The 17,043-nt window shown below is 39.6% G+C and overlaps 1 protein-coding gene across 6 annotated transcripts in view; it reads left to right on the forward strand.

Annotated features, from left to right (window-relative positions):
* Window positions 1–16,784, forward strand: part of LOC112136894 (receptor-type tyrosine-protein phosphatase F) — a 48,895-nt gene extending 32,111 nt beyond the window's left edge. For 4 of the 6 annotated variants that reach the window (XM_024258882.2, XM_024258884.2, XM_024258886.2 and 1 more), the window contains 19 exons: window positions 137–234; window positions 1,527–1,786; window positions 2,650–2,725; window positions 2,910–3,092; window positions 3,515–3,675; window positions 5,751–5,762; window positions 6,392–6,501; window positions 6,677–6,774; window positions 7,581–7,704; window positions 7,788–7,963; window positions 9,217–9,336; window positions 9,721–9,875; window positions 10,974–11,259; window positions 11,331–11,509; window positions 12,789–12,915; window positions 14,611–14,736; window positions 14,869–15,023; window positions 15,274–15,409; window positions 15,904–16,784. In XM_024258882.2, coding sequence (XP_024114650.1) covers window positions 137–234; window positions 1,527–1,786; window positions 2,650–2,725; window positions 2,910–3,092; window positions 3,515–3,675; window positions 5,751–5,762; window positions 6,392–6,501; window positions 6,677–6,774; window positions 7,581–7,704; window positions 7,788–7,963; window positions 9,217–9,336; window positions 9,721–9,875; window positions 10,974–11,259; window positions 11,331–11,509; window positions 12,789–12,915; window positions 14,611–14,736; window positions 14,869–15,023; window positions 15,274–15,409; window positions 15,904–15,972 — 2,651 coding nt within the window. In that variant the 3' untranslated portion in view covers window positions 15,973–16,784. The remainder of the gene's footprint in view (window positions 1–136; window positions 235–1,526; window positions 1,787–2,649; window positions 2,726–2,909; window positions 3,093–3,514; window positions 3,676–5,750; window positions 5,763–6,391; window positions 6,502–6,676; window positions 6,775–7,580; window positions 7,705–7,787; window positions 7,964–9,216; window positions 9,337–9,720; window positions 9,876–10,973; window positions 11,260–11,330; window positions 11,510–12,788; window positions 12,916–14,610; window positions 14,737–14,868; window positions 15,024–15,273; window positions 15,410–15,903) is intronic. The other 2 variants (XM_024258885.2, XM_024258890.2) reach the window with 1 other exon arrangement.
* The last annotated feature ends 259 nt before the right edge of the window (window positions 16,785–17,043 follow it).

Consider the following 17,043-nt stretch of genomic DNA (forward strand, 5'->3'; position numbering starts at 1 on the left):
ACATCTTTGTCAAACTGGGATTCGTTAACGTCATTATCAAATAAATTAGCAACACTGTCTTTCAATGTTCCCTTCTCACATGTTATTCATTTGATCATTTGATCAGAAACTAAGCTGACTCAGGTTTCTCTTTCAGTGTTCGCCAAGAACTTTGGAGTGCAGGCTGTGATGAAGACCTCAGTGCTGTTGACCTGGGATCTGCCGGACTCATACGAGCCTCAAGTTCCACTCAAGGTGAGATCAGTCAGAGCAGCTGAAAGACAAAAACGGACCTTAAAATGTGTTCCGGGAAGTCTCCTTCAAAATAAAAGACTGGTTTAATAAAACTCTTTGATGTGGTTTGTTCTTAAAGCTCCAGTTCACAACCAAGATCAAATTAAGGCACTGAAAAACATCAGTCCAAGACAAATGAGTACCGATCACTAAAACTGAGTTCAGTCCATGTTATTCGGATGTAATCTAGTCTTATTTGTATTTTGAAAACTGCCTATAAGTGACTAACAGTTTATAAGGATGGTTTTTGATGAGTATTTCTGTACTAAGCAAGCTTTAGAAAATACTTTCATTTTCTAACTTCTGTATTAAATCAACTCTTCTGTACAGTTAACCAAGGTTTACAGTCATTAATAATCTGATAATTATTTCATCAATGTCTAACAAGATTGTAAATGTGATCCTGTAAATATCATGATGTGACATCCACCTTTAGATTTCAAGCAAACGTTCAATGTAAATTCACTAATAGTTGTGGTTGTAACATGTGTGAAAGCCAAATCTTTGTTTGTTTTAATTTGCAGAAATCAAAATCCTTGAAAAGTCAGACATAAATTATTTTAACGAATTGAAAATGAATCTTTAAAGCATCAGAAACAGAAAATGTCTCAGACCAAAGTCTCTGACAAGCTCTTGTGGATGTAGCTTTGTATTAAATTAATCTAAGTACTTCCAGCGATCAGATTTTTGTGCTCATGTAAACATAAATGACACAAAATCATGGAGTGCCAATCCGTGTGTCATTTGTTCATTCATTTTTAAACTTAAAATCAGAAAATGATTTTTTTTTTTTTTTTCGTTTTTGATTTTAAGTTGAAAAACGAATGATACACAGATTAGGTGCCCTTGTTGGTTTCCCCTTTATTTTTGCCAAACAGTATTTGGCAGATTTTTTTTTTTTACTTTGATGCACTTAACTCTGAACTCTGAAGCATCAGAGTAAGAACGCTCACAGATGTCAGGATTCTTCATAGATTATCTCACATATATCAACTCAAAAACACCTCTGCGTACAGAAGCACCGCTGAGAACCTCACAGTGAGACTGGAATCATTTTGCTACAGAAAGAAGAGGCAGTTTTAGCGTCATGGATATGGGGGCGGAGCCAGGAGGGGCCTTCTTCTCCATTTATTACTTTTATGTACACAGTTAAATGACTCACTTGCACAAAAGTGTCAGCTTCTTGCAAGAAAGAGGTTTAAAACTTTGTCATGAGACCTTTGTGACAACAGAAAGCCTCTCGTCCTCTTTAGATTCTGTATAACCAGCAGAGCGTGGAGGTTGAAGGTGACCAGAAGAGGAAGCTCATCACTCAGCTGCAGCCTGACACCGAGTACTCCTTCGTCCTCATGAGTCGAGGGAATGGGGCTGGCGCCATCCAGCAGCAGGTTTCCATCCGCACCGCTCCGGATTTGCTGAATTTCAAACCAGCGCTGTACCCTTCAGACGTGGAGGAGGACGGTCAAGTGGTCATTGCCCTGCCTCAGGTTCCTGCTGCAGCTGCTCCTGCCAGGTCTGTCAGAAACCAGAGAGAGGTTTTTAAGGGAAAAACATCACCAGACTTCAGGGAAAAAGTGTTTTGGCTAATTTTTGATGTTTTTATATGAATTTCTTTGGCTCCATTCTCTGTGAAAGGTCCAAAAATCTGCCATGTTCTCAGACCATGAGTAGCACAGCATGGACAACATGCAGAATTCCTTCATACAGCTCACAAAACTCTATTTTAAACACAAACTGATGGTTTTGGATTTCAAAATGGTGAAGACACAAAGAAAAGTCACATTTGCAGACTTTTTTAGAACCCTTTTTCAGTCCTCAGGGTTGCTGGAGCCTACCCCAGCTACTGTTAGGTGAAGGCGGAGACCACCCTGCACAGATCACTAGTCTGTTTCACGCCCACACAACCACATTCACACCCAGAAGTAATAATCACACTATGACGGCTGTTTTTGGACTTGAGTGCTCAGAGAAAACCCACACATGCACTAGGAGAACATGCATACTCCACATAGATAGGTCCCAGATTTGAACCAGGAAACTTCTCACTGTGAGGCGAAAGGGCGAACCATGCAGCCCATTCTAAATGAACTTTCATAGCTTTTCTGAGATAGATCACCCTATAGAACAGCATTTTGTTCCCTCACTTTCAGCTCTTGGAATATATTTAGATTATTTGAAATGTGAACATAAGATCCCTGTTTTACATTGATTTTTTTTCTTAGATGACAGTTTGTTTTTGTGAAAGACAAAAAAAGACAGCCAGGTTAGCTGTTGATCAATGGTGTAATCAGAACAATCTCTATCTCTTTATCATCAAAGCTGCCATTTGCAATGAATAAAATGTTTTTAAAGTCAAACTGGACGTTTGTCTCACAGGTGGTTCTACGTGGTGGTCGTTCCAGAAACTGCAGGTTCTCCACAAAGAAACCCGGAAGACATGGACATTCATCGGGTCGGTGTTTTTATCGGCAAACTCTATAAATCTGGATTAACTTTGTTTTTGAGTCAAATGTTCCAGAATTTCATAGCCAAATGGTCTGTGCTTTACTCCTGAATCGTCCATGAAAACAGAAGAGAACCAGAGAAAATTCACTGATACCAACTGTGTTTTTATGTTGTTTCTTATTTCATGTCAGCTCCTGGACGGTGGTCCTGATGGAGATCTCCTTCAGCCTTTCATTGCTGCCAAGCTCCACACTCTGTCAGAGATCTTCATCCTCGGAGATGAGAAGACATACAATGGCTACTCCAACAAACGCCTCCAGGACCAGCAAGAGTACCGCTGCTTTGTTCTGGCTGAGTTAACGGGTCACCAGTATGTAAGTTCGTCTGGAAACAAAGTATGGGGTCTGAGATGAGCCCAAAAACTCATTCATGAGAGTGAATTAATCCTTGCAGGCTAAAGTTCTCTGGAACATTCTGACAGATCCTTGAAGACAATGTAGACTTACTGAAAAATTTAGAAAGTACTTTGAAATGCTAAAGGATCTTAACAAAGTTTTCTGAATTTTCTGAAAAATTCTAAAAGAAAAAAGTAAAATATATTGAAGTCTTCAAATAATATTGAAGGGTCTTGATAAAATCAGCAAATTTATGAAAGGTCCTTAAATGAAAGTGAAAGTTATTATAAAGATGACGATTGATGATTCTGTGCCTGGTAGCTTCTTCCTGTCTAGTTGGAGTGGCCGTGATAGAAGGTATTAGTCATATTTTACTTCTTCCGCTGCTCTCTTTGATGCAGAGGACTTTGGCGGTCAGCTCGTTCTCCGAGGCCTTCACGCTGAACTTCAGCGGCGTAATTCAACATCCCCAGGAGGATCCAGAGATGTTGTGGGTGATGGGTCCGGTTCTCGCTGTCATCGTCATCATCATCATTGTCATCGGTATTTTACTCTTCAAGAGGTGAGTCCCTCTGGTTGAGTTTACAAAGATCTGAGACGTTCAAAATGCAGCTTAAGATGTTTTTAAAAACTGTCACTGAAGTCTCAGCACTTTTTTCTTTTATTTTCTGCTATTTGTTTAAAAAAATGTAAATTCTATGCACTGAAATTAAGTCAGGTGTTTTCAGGAGATTAAGTTACTTAGTCTTTTATGTCTTGGATTTAGCTATTAACATTTTCATACATCTATTTCTTCATCCATATTTCGGCATGTATCCAGTTGTATCATGGGGGCAGCAGTCTAAGCAGAAAAACCAAACTTATGCTCCATAAAACCCTGCGGTGCTCTCAGGCCTGTCGAGACAGATATATTGTCCTCTTCAGTGTATCCTACCGTCCTCCAGCAGCTCTATACAAGATGATTGAGATCTATCTCAAAGGTCACGCTGTGGAGAAAACTGATTTCAACCAATTGTGTCTGGAGACTTATTCTGTTAGCTCATAACCATCTGTGAGGGTAGGAACATAGAAGAAGGCCTTTACCTTTTTGGCTCAGCTCCTTCTTCTCTATAATGGACTGATTCAACAATCACATCACTACAGCTGCTACATCGATCCACCTGTTAGTCTGCCCTCCTTTACTTGTGAAAAAGAGCACCTCAAACTTCTCCATTTGAGGTAAATGTTCTCCACCCAACCTGAGAGAGCAAACCACATTTTCCTGTGGATAACCATTCACTCTGAACTGGAGGTGCCAATTCTCATTCCAGCTGCTTTACATTCAACTGTGAACTGCTCCATTGCACATTGAAGATTCTGGTTTGATGAACCCTACATCATCTGCAAAAAATGAAATAAAATAAAAATAAAGAAAAAATAAAGCCAAAAACCTTCAAATCTGACTCCCTTTGGGAGCTGACTGAACTGGTGACAAACTGGTCATCCCTGCTGGAGTCCAACATAAACTGGGAACAGGTTCAACTTCTTGCCAGCAATACAAACACTAACTCCTGCTCTGGCTGAAACCGTATAGAGTCCTTAATATTCACAGAGCATCTCCCACAGAACACAACCTTCTGGAGGAGTTCAAAGGCCAAACATTCTTGAAGACCAGTACACTCATGATGTTCACACTGGACAAGCAGGGATGGGCTTCTTCTTCTTTTGCTACTGTATGTACTAATGCCTGTCCCTGACATACAGTTGGAAGAGGCTTGGAACAAAATGTCAAAGTGGTGTAAATCTTGTAGATCTTGCTCTCGCAGCTCTATTCTGATAAATGAAAGAGTTGGTCTCATATAATTCCAGCTGGGCACAAACCAGAATAAAAGAGGACATCATCTATAAATCACTACTGAAGCCGAGTCCCTGATTGGTCAAAGTTTGACCTGGTTTAATTTTCAACTATTGTACGTAGAGCTCAAAAAGGTCATAAAAAACTCTCACATAGCCACATGTGAACACAAGAGTTTTGAATTCGGAAGCCAGTAACGTGTTTGCATAGACTTTACATTGGGAGTGGTCACTGTCTTGAACTTAGACCGGTGCCGAATGTAGCCTCACAGAGAAATTCCTGGAGCATCTTGAGGAAAATAAACATTTACAAAATTGCAGCAATGAGAGAAAAGGAAGCAGAAATGAACACAAAACTCATGGAACATTTGTTTTAGAAAAAAAAAAACAATAAGTTAGTCATTCCAGCAGTAAGTGACCATAGAGCAGGGGAGGACAAAGTCCTGGAACAAATGAGATTAGAAATATAACAAAAGAACGAGATGATTGAGATGAAGAACATCTGTAATAGAACAAGAAAAGGGAAGTAGACATCATTTATCACCCATTTCCTGTCATCGTTCTGAACCAAAAGATCCTAAAAATCTGGACAAAAGGACTGAAAACTTTTATCTCCTGTAAACATCAACGTGCTTCAAAAGAACTTTTAACTGAGAGAATTTAGGAAATTTCTTTTCCAGGAAGAAGTTACATTCAAACGTTTAACCTCTGCATCTGAAGAGCAGCGAGGAGGAGACACTTTTTGTTTCTCTGTTCTTTACTGCTATTCAAACTTTTCTTCCTTTTTTCTCTGCATGAACACAGCAAACAGGAAAGGTGAGTCTTATACCTATATGTTGTTTTGAGTCACACTCAGCTTCCTATAGTAGTACATTCACATTGTTTGGGTTCAAACCACCACAATACCAGCAGGACACTCTTCAGTGACCGAAACTGAGCTGCTGCTTCAGACTAACCCCAGTTTCTGAAACATCCTTCTGAAGTGTTTGTCCACTCAGAGCATCTAGACTATTTGAAATGAAGGACAGAGGCTGCACTGTGGTAACCATGGTTACCATGCTCATGTCCAACTGACTGGAGACCTGCAGCAGCATCAGAAGTACTCGTCAAGCTCAGAGGATGTGAAATAGTCATACATGATTATTATTAATTATTTTTATTACTTAAAGTCACCAAATATTTTAAGAAAAGGTCAAAAAGCTGCAGTTTATGGTGCTCCCTGCTGGTCTAATATCCTACCATCTCCGATTTTTAATGAACGTCAAATCGTCTGTGGCCGTAGCAACTAAACTTAAGCGATTTGTTGATCCACATTTCATATTCTAGTTTTTTATTTCTGTCTAAAGATCTCATTTTTAAGTAAAAACCTTAATTTCTAGCTCTTCTGCATGTTTCTGCTGTGATTAGCTTTTCCTATTTCTTTTTCCGATCTTCCTCCACTTCAGGAAACGAACCTGTCCAGCGAAGGATGAGCACATTCTGGGGATGAAGGAGTCCCTCACGGCTCATGTGGTGGATCCTGTGGAGATGAAGAGGCTGACCTGTCAGACTCAAGGTCAGAAGGTCAACCTGTCCAGGAAGTTGAAGTTGTGAATCTGTTCAAATCTATTTCAGCATCCCTTCTTCCTTTGACGGTCCCTCACACATTTAGTGTAAATGTTTCATAGTTGCAGTAGTTACTGGGATTCACATACGGGCTAGTTGATCTGCTGATTGATGCCTGTCTGCAGGGATGAAGGACCGTCCTCCTGTTGCTGTCTGTGACCTGGCAGACCACGTGGAGAGACTCAAGGCGCACGAATGTCTGCGATTCTCACAGGAGTATGAGGTGAACCCTCCTGGGCTTCTAGTCACACTTTTAGGGGGTTTTGGTGTACAATAAAAAATGTTTTCTGATTTTTTTATTGTTTTTACAAAAATAATGGAATTTAACATTAAAAGGAAATGTTAATGTGAAAAAATCAATGTATTGAAACTAATAAAAAATTGATACATTAAAATGGAAACAGAAAAAATCAAGAGAAGTGATAGAAAATACTAATTTATTAAATCTCACCCCTTATGTGGAAGTCATTAAAATTAATGTGTCATCAAAGCTGCTAAATACAGTATGAATCATAAGTTTGGACACGCTTATTTTTTTAAAAAATGGGCAGATGTTTCTAAAGTTTAAATTACTAAATCCTAAGTTTTTTTTTTTTAAAACAAAAAATGCACTAAATGTTGTCTCTATCATAGAACATACTGTCAGAAATAGAACAGAACATCATCAAATCACTCTCATTAATGTTCTAGTGTCAAAAAACTCAAACTTTATTTATTTGTCAATCAGCTGAAACACAAAGTACAAATAAAATAAAATACACATTAAATTCCCCACCCCCACCCCTCTGACTGGATTTTTACATTTCGGCTGTGGGCGGAGTCAGCCTCCAACTTCCCTGTTTGGTTACCCTTTAAGAATTTAAAGTACACTTCAGACTGATGGTATAAAAACTACCAACTCTCTGGTAGTTTTTCAGATACTTCTGAGTGCGATCCACCAATGGGAAACAAGTGTTTCGGTGTACTTTTTACCTGCTGTCTCTCTTTTCTTAACTCTTTCTAAATATCTCGTCCTCCTCTGTGATGTAGTCTATTGATCCGGGACAGCAGTTCACCTGGGAACACTCCAACCTCGAGGTTAACAAGCCAAAGAACCGCTACGCCAACGTCATCGCTTATGATCACTCCAGAGTGCCCCTCACACCAGTGGATGGTGAGTTTGGTCCGTCGGAATGCATCAACCCCCTTCATCAAGGAATCTCTGATCAAGGAAACTTTTTATGGATTTCCTTTCAGGAGTTCCAGGTAGTGACTACATAAATGCGAACTACATTGACGGCTACAGGAGACAGAACGCCTACATCGCCACGCAGGGACCCCTGCCAGAGACCCTGGCTGACTTCTGGAGGATGGTATGGGAGCAGAAGACCTGCACTATCGTTATGATGACCCGTCTGGAGGAGAAGTCACGGGTGAGTCACTCATGTCTAAGAAAATGACTCTCTGCTTTTGAGACTTTTACATCCTCAGAGTTAGAGAGACAGCAGAACATAGAATGAGATGGTCCTGCAGAGCAGTGTGTCATATGCATGAGTAAATTCAGTAAGGCAATACTTCTAAAACCAGAAGTCAAAATTTGTTGACCTTTGGAAACAGTTTCTCAAAATTTAAATAAATCTATTCATGACTCTAAAACATCTGTTTGTCCTTTTGAGAAACTCAAAAAGTTATTATTCTGATCTAGTTTATGACACTCATTGGAGTATTGAGGTAAAAAATAACTAAAGTATGAAATGTTTCTTATGATGATGTCAGGAATAAATTGAACTGTTACAGAATGTGAAATGAAGCCATCAAACAGACTGTAAGAGAAAAAGGTTCTTAGCATCTGACAAAAGCTAAAAAAATCTGTTTAAAGAGTGAAAGATGAATCTAACCTAACCCTAGATAGTCCAGGATTAAAACATGTTGAGAACATTTTGGCTGTTTTGAAATTATCTGGACGGAATTGGACTAAAATATTGAATAATTTGTTCACAAAATGTTTTTCTTGCTTAATTTGACATTTCTGCCTCTGGTTGTGCAGTCTTCACTGGGGTCACCATAGTCATGAATGGGTCCTAACCTCGTATTGCTCTTGGGGGCCTGGTTAGGGCCTTGGATAGCAGCTCTGCCACCACTGGTGTATGAATGTGTGAATGGCACCGTGGCAAAAAAGTCCTTTTGGTCCTTGAAGATGAAAAAGCATCAAATCTTATTAAAAAAACACAGAAATGTTGGAAATGAACAGGCCAAGATCCTGTGAATGATAAACAGCCAAAAAAGTCACCTTGCTAAATGTAGACATACAGTATTTCAAGAGCAAAAACACAGATGTTGGGGAAATAGGTAAGTCTTACAAAAGAACCTTCATGTTCTAATTGATGTCATAATCTCCAAAGTGGCGCCAGCAAATTTTAAGAGCATCAAGAACAGGAAAAGCTAAAATGCTGGACCTTCAATGTTCCAGGCTTCTCTTGGGTCCCAAGCTTGCTGAGAGACACTAAGGACCATCTGAGGTCTGGTTCTAATAAATTATGTTAGTTTTCATTTCATGTGGGAACCTGTGGTGGCTCAAATAAGTTTGATCATTTAAAATGAGACCTTTTGATTTCTGATGTCCTTAAGCTTTCCTGAAAAAGGCTCAAACCAAAGTGTTGTTGTTCTGCTTGGGTTTTGTCTTCAGGTGAAGTGTGACCAGTACTGGCCCAGTCGAGGCACAGAAACTTATGGCACGATCCAGGTGACCATGTTGGACACTGTGGAGCTCGCTGCATATGTCATAAGGTCATTGACCATCAGCAAGGTAAAATCCCACATGTGTGGGGGTGAGGCGTTGGTGTTGGTTGGTTCATGGAACAACACTTTTGAGCTTGGTTTTTCTCTAGGATTGAGTTTTTATTAGGAGATTTAGTCTGGACCTTGTACCGGATCATCATTAGTCAACAACATTGGTTCTCTTATACTAGACATTTCTTTGTAGTGACATAAACATACAAAAGTTTTTAACATCATTAATCTGTTTTATTTAGACCAAACAATTAAAATATTTGTAATATTCATATGTTACAAACGAAAGAATTTGAATTCATTATTATGCATCATTTCTTAAAAACGTAATGGTACTAAGTGGACTCAGTCTGCATTATCCACCATCTGGGTTGATTATTGACTTGTTGTGCTTCAACAGAACGATTCAAGTGACAAAAGGGAAGTTCGACAGTTTCAGTTCTTAGCCTGGCCCGATCATGGAGTTCCTGAGTATCCGACGCCGATTCTGGCCTTTGTTCATCGAGTGAAGGCCTGTAATCCTCAGAAAGCTGGACCCATGGTGGTTCACTGCAGGTGAGAAGCCCCTACTGTGAAGCCCTAAACTGTTTCTCGTCCTGGCCAATTTCCACTGAAAAAAAGGTATTTTTATGCAACCTTAAAAAAAAGGACTGGAAATGACACAGACATCTTCAAAAACATAAACAAGATGATGTACAAGGAGCATCATTGTGGAAATCAATATTTCTCTGCTTCCATTTCTGTTTTAGCAACAAGTAGTGTGATGTTAGTAATTATTTTGATCTTTTGCAAACTGTTATTATCTTTGAGAAAACCCAAGGTTCTCTGTAATTCCAAATATCTCAAGATGTTAAATCATCCTAATTACAGCGGTTTATAGGCAACACACACAAAAAGTGCAGCACTTTTCAGTTGGTTTGTGGACAGTCAGTCATAGATGAGACAAAAGAAGCTCTTTGAGAATCTGAAGCTGTGCATTGTGGCTCCTCACAACTCAAGACAGAACCGCAAATACATGTGTTCTTAAGTTCTGGTAACTAAAGTGCTGAGTAATATTAGAAAAATACAAGAAAAAACTTTAGAGGGCATGAGCACACATCAAATGGGACACCAGTGCTTGAAATCAGTAAAGAAAAATCCAAGTCTTGTCACCAAAGCCATCCTTATGAATCCGGGGCAACATTTCAATGTTTTATGGTCTAACTCAATAACTGAATCGTTTGATGATGACCTTTTATTCGGCATATAGGAGGAGAAGCCTTCCACCAGGAATCTGAAACAACACGTGAATCGCACTCTACCAAACAGAAGCATAGAGAACTAAATAAAATAAAAAATCAAGAATAGAGGAGAGGTGAGGTAAATGAGAATAGAGAACAGAACCCCAGAGCTGATGTGGATAGTAACGATGATAGAAGATCTAAAATTTTTAGCGTATCAATGTTAATCTAAACCCCAGAGAGCTACAGCAGAGGGAATCGACCGCCATATGAGTGAATTGTTCAATGATTCTCTGTGGTGGTTCCTGAAGTGGCTCACCAAATAAAACAATAATCTCAAACCCAAATTGTAATTGCACTTTTGTGGAATTGACGCAGAAAGCTAATGTCATGCTTTCTGTTTAACATTTGTGATTCTTTTGCCTGATGTTAGTGCGGGGGTGGGGCGCACAGGCTGCTTCATCGTCATCGACGCCATGCTGGACAGACTGAAGCGTGAGAAGTCGGTGGACGTTTACGGTCTGGTGACCTGCATGCGAGCTCAGAGGAACTACATGGTGCAAACGGAGGATCAGTACGTGTTCATCCACGACGCCCTGCTGGAGGCCGCCATGTGCGGCAGCACGGAGATTCCTGCTCACGGCCTGTACGCCCACATGCAGAAGCTCAGCCACATGCCTCCTGGAGAGACGGCCACAGCCATGGAGCAGGAGTTTAAAGTTGGTGTTCTCTGTATTTGGGCTCATCTGGAGAAAAGCTTGCATGTTTAGATATCTTTCTGTTTCTGCAGAAACTGTCCAATTATAAGGCCCACACACTGAGATTCATCAGTGCCAACTTGCTATGTAACAAGTTTAAGAACCGGCTGATGAACATTTTGCCTTTTGAGTCGACTCGCGTCTGCCTGCAGCCAATCAGAGGGCTGGAGGGCTCTGACTACATCAACGCCAGTTTCATTGATGGGTACAGGTGAGTCCGCAGACCCAGACAGTGGAGTGTACATTGACCAAACGGTGTTGACTGATCGAAGAGACACATAGCTATGCAGAAGGTGCCAGACTGTCTTTAAATCCTGCTTTAAGTGTAAAATTATATAGAAATCTGATCAGTAAAAATGAAACGAACTGTAGTATCATCCAAATGCTTCAAACAGATTATGGTTTGTGTGCTTAGCTTGTATGAAAAACTTATAGTTTTACATCACACAGAAGAGTGTATTCGAACTGGACACATTTTGTTTGAACAAGAGTTTGTTTCCCTCAATTATCCGGAACAAATTTTTCATCTCAATACACCAAAGTGGACCCTGGTCCTGGACCAGGAACAGTTTTCAGAACGTATCTTTCAAGGTGGTCTCTGTTTCTATTTGGACCAAGTTCCGGTTCTCGAGTTTTCTCCGTCTGAATAGGCTTCATAGAACAACTGGACCAAAACGGCCACTGTAGAAGGACATTACAGGATGTAAACGGAATAGTAACGAAGCAACCAATGAGCCTCAGACAAAAATGAAACAATGATGACACACTACTCAATGAAATGTGGTTGAATGAATACAGGCTCATATAAACTACTTTTAACGCGATACACATTACTTTTCACGGTACTGCTTCAGCCCAAATCTCAATTTTGATCAAATAGGCTGAACTGAATTGCAGAATTGTCTTCTGGGTATTGGTCCCTTTTTAAGACCAACATCAAAATACAGCTCCGCATATCTGGCCGTACTGTACTGATCTGGACGGAATTCTAACAATATCAGCGAATTAAATTGGATCTTTCCTTTTCTCTTTTGAGGGAGGCTTAGATGGGACAATCACTGCTTTATATTTAAACGGAATTAAATAAATTTTAACCAAAACAACTGACCAAACAAGCCACAGTATCTTGATTTATATTTGCAGAGGAAAATTTTACTTCAGGAATGAGATTTAGGCGTAAACACGCTGTTTCATGATTGTTATAGTTTTTTGTTTTCAAATACATCATTATTAAACTATCAGTGAATACAATTATTTTTTATTGCCTGCTAACTTGTTTCAGTCGACCATGACTGCTTCAACCAACCCCAATAATCTTTCTTAATGCTTTGTTTGCTCTTTTCTGACACAAATAGGAGAAGAGTTGAAACACTTCTCCCCTTTACAAGTTCCAGCTTCCTCATTAGAAAAGTTACTTCTAAAGCCACAGAAGACAAATGCAGAAATTAGATGAAGTTGAGTTGAAATTATGTTTCCTGTCCAATCTGCAGGAAGCAGAGGGCGTACATCGCCACCCAAGGCCCACTGCCGGAAACCACAGAGGACTTGTGGAGGATGCTGTGGGAACACAACTCCACCATTGTTGTCATGCTCACCAAACTTCGTGAGATGGGACGGGTAAACACAGCCTGTTTAATTAACCAATTTAAGCTAAAAATGTATTTTACCCTCTAAGATAACATGTTGAGTTTAAGGTTAACAATAAACATCCCAAACATCTTAACAAAAGTCCTAATTTCTATTAAAAAAACCCTAATTCCTACTATTTTATTCATGTTAGGATTTTGAGAGCTTAAGTTGTTAGACCAGGGGTCTGCAGTCTTCTAGTCTTACAGAGCATAATGGGTTGATTTCTCACTGACTATAACCCAGTAGGAGCCACAAAGTCTTCCTTCACCCTTTAAAAAAAACAAGACACTGATTTATATTTATCCTATTGTTCCTACTAAGTTAAACACGAATGAACTGTTGTTAATTTTTCATGAATGAAAGACAAACATGAAAATAAAATAGCCTTTTTTAAACTTTTGACAGAAGTTCCTTTCAAAATAAAAGACACCCTGCCACATATGATTATCTCAATACACCAAATGTAGTAGTAGCAAGTGTAATGTCAGCAATGATTACATGAAAATAGTTAATTTCATTTTTGTTGGTGCATCTCTGCCAGAAATGTAAGTCTAACAAACCAAATTTAAATCAGAGGTAATTAAGTGATCCTGCCATATTTTTCAAACTTTCTTAAAATTCCTTAATTTTTTTCAAAAATAGAAAATTTGTTTAATAATCCAGTGTGCCTTAATACTGGTTGTTCTTTTTGACATCCATTGATATTTTTGGTAGTACAGGACAAGATGCACAAAAATGTGTCAAAATGTTGTAGTTTGACAACTGTTTGTAAAGGAGTAAAAATTTGAGTTAGTTTACTTTTTTCACTTTCTCTCTTCTTACTTTATAACATTTATAAACGTTTTTCTTTTTCTTTAATAAAAGAGCCACAATGGAGGGGTAAACGAGCCATATGTGGCTCCGGAGCCGCAGGTTGCAGACCCCTGTGTTAGACGCTATGTTGTTCGGGGTAAATGCCCCTGTTAGGGTTTCCTCTAGCAGACAGGAGACTAGCTAGACTGCAAGCATCTCAAATGGCTCTTATGAAAGGAGTTAAAAGGGCCAGCATCTACACTTAAACCTCCTTCAGGTCTTATTTAAAGACAAACAAAAGTAGAATTAAAAAAATAATAATAAGGTGAGATCATTAGAGTATCAGAGTGAAGATCTCTGGGCCTGATACAGTTCAATAACTAGGTCAGTGGCCTTGTGGTAGAGTGTCCACCCAGAGACTGGAAGGATGTGTGTTCAATTCCAGGCTGAGTCAAACCAAAGACTAAAAATGGGACCCGGTGCCTCCTTGCTTGACACTCAGTGTTAAGGGGTTGGATTAGGGGGTTAAAATACCAATGGATCCCTAGCACGGCTGTGTCTGCAGCTCACCACTCCCCCAGGGGAGGGGTCAAATAAGGAGGACAAATTTAACACGGTGTGTGGCAACTAATGGGACTTTTTAACTCATACCGCTCATAGATAAAATGTATTGAAATAGTTATTAGGTGATCACAGAATCTTAGAGAATTTATGGAAAATGCAACTATATTTTACATTTTTTCAACATTTTATGGGCTTAGATTTCTCTTTTGATCATAAGTCTATATTAATTGTACATCTCTGCCTTTCATTTATTTATTTTTTTAAGTTTTTACAGAAAAATCTCAAAGCAATATCATGCTCTTTTTACATCTGGTGCTGACCCTGCAGGAGAAATGTCATCAGTACTGGCCAGCAGAGCGTTCTGCTCGTTACCATTACTTCACCGTGGACCCCATGGCTGAGTACAATATGCCAGAATACATCCTGCGAGAGTTCAAGGTCACAAACTCCAGGGTTAGCTTCTTTTAATTGTTTTTGTCTAACTTGACTCAGGAAAACTTCCAAATCTTGGGTAGCAAGAGATTAAAAACCAAATTGGTTTCAGCAGTTTGTACATGTTGACCCATTTTCCTGCATGTCCATCAGGACGGTCAGTCAAAGACCATCCGGCAGTTTCAGTTCACTGGCTGGCCTGAGCAGGGAGTTCCCCAGACTGTGGAGGGCTTCATCGATTTCATCGGCCAAGTTCACAAAACTAAGGAGCAGTTTGGTCAGGACGGACCCATCACTGTACACTGCAGGTGACCCATGGCCAGTCACATCTGAAATAAACAAACCTTGAGCTTGCACGACCTGTAGGTTTTTAATTTATTAACTTCATCCAGCTGAGATGTTTAGCGGATATATTAGTGATATGCCATGATTAACTTCTGGTTGTAGGTAACTTATGTCACAGTTGTTGGAACACTGAGTTACAAACTCAGACAGCTTTGTCATTTATGGAGTCATGCAGTTTGTGAGGAGATTGAAAACTCTCTTTGTCTTCATTAGTGCTGGAGTTGGGCGGACTGGAGTCTTCATCACTTTGAGCATCGTGCTGGAGAGAATAAGGCAGGAGGGAGTGGTCGACGTCTTCCAGACGGTCAAGGTCCTGCGGACACAGAGGCCGGCCATGGTGCAAACAGAGGTAAAGTTAGTTTTATTGTTCATAAGCTTTACAAGGATCAGGACAATTTTATCAATCAGTGACGTGCGGCGAGGTTCATGGCTGGTGAGGCATTGACATTATTAGTCAGATTTACAAACATATGAACCCTACAGAGTAGCCTATACACCATTTGATTGATAACAGTTAGTGTGTTTCAAATGACAGAACACTAAGAAGTATCTCTAAAAACAAAAAAGCAGAATCCTGACACAAATGTGAGGTCGGACAGTCAGAGAGGGAGAATAATCAGTTCTAGAAAATGTTCTACTGGGAGTAGACTTCACTTACTTTCAGTTATCCCTATCCTTTATTCCACCATCAATAAGCTTCCACAGTAGGTGTCTACGGAAAAAGAGCAGAACACTCTTCGATTGGAGTTGGACACTCCTGACACTTACATGTTATTCTTTTTAGAGAGAAAGTTATCTGCACAACTACTTTGTTGACTTGTCTGATTCTTTTTTGTTGTGTAGGAGCAGTACCAGCTGTGCTACAGAGCTGCTCTGGAGTATCTGGGAAGCTTTGATCACTTTGCAACATAACCTCAGAACAGTTTGGTGATCTCTGAGCTGGATCCTCGCTGCACCACAAGTCCTGTGAGGCCTAATGAGGAGACTCTAAGCAGGACTGGTCAATATGACGCCTGCCAGACTCAGGAGAGGTGAAAGGTCACCGTGGACTACTGCCATGAAGCTGCTACAGACCTCCTCATGACTGGAAGCCAACCAGACAGGACTTGAGTTGAACTCTTGCCACATATCAATTTGATTTTCAATTTTTATGAGACTATTCTTTATTTTGTAAATCCATACAGCGATATTTTCTTAATTTAATTATTTTGTCTGGAGAACAGGATATGAAAGAACATTCATTCACAGCTGCTACGTTGATTATATTTGATCAAGCATCTGGTATTCTCGTGTCATTATGATTAAAGGGTAATGATGACTGCAGCAAAGGGGGAGTGTTACTGAAAGCTCTGCTGCATCCATCACTTCTTAATCTGACAGGTTACACCTACAAAATGAGCTCAGTACTTTCTTAAATGTCAGCAGTAAAATCTTTTTAGAGGTTTTATGAATGAAATTGTCATTTACAAAAACCAATGCAATGATGACGACTGCTTCTTTCTGCTGATATTTGTTAGACAATTGTTTCATCTAAAACCTCATCGTGTCGTAAGGACTCAAACCTAACAAAGGTTTTATGACACTTTTTATGCACGCAACACCTTGATCTTTCATCTAATGATTCTTTCCTCATGCTATTTGTTGCAGCCGTGATCCGGCTGTTCTGGCATTGATGAGCCTGTACCCAACTACCTTAATTTATTAAAATCCTTTTAAAAAGCAAATCTTTGTCTGTTTTTATGCAGAACTGGTACTGTTAGAGTTTTGGGCTCAATTAAGTGCAATTTTAATTCCGAAGAGTAAATTATGTTCTAAAGATTCAAAGGAAAATGTATCGATTTTCTTTGAGCTAATGGATAAAGAGCGAAAAAGTCCAAAAACATGATTCAATGGTTAATTGAAAGTTCTATATTCCGCTTTGGTGTCAGTGTGTGGTCCTGCAGCAGACAGGCAACCTGTTTCTCAATAGCAGCTGAGTTGGTT

This window comes from Oryzias melastigma, linkage group LG4 (assembly GCF_002922805.2).
Source record: "Oryzias melastigma strain HK-1 linkage group LG4, ASM292280v2, whole genome shotgun sequence".
Classification (NCBI taxonomy): Eukaryota; Metazoa; Chordata; class Actinopteri; order Beloniformes; family Adrianichthyidae; genus Oryzias; species Oryzias melastigma.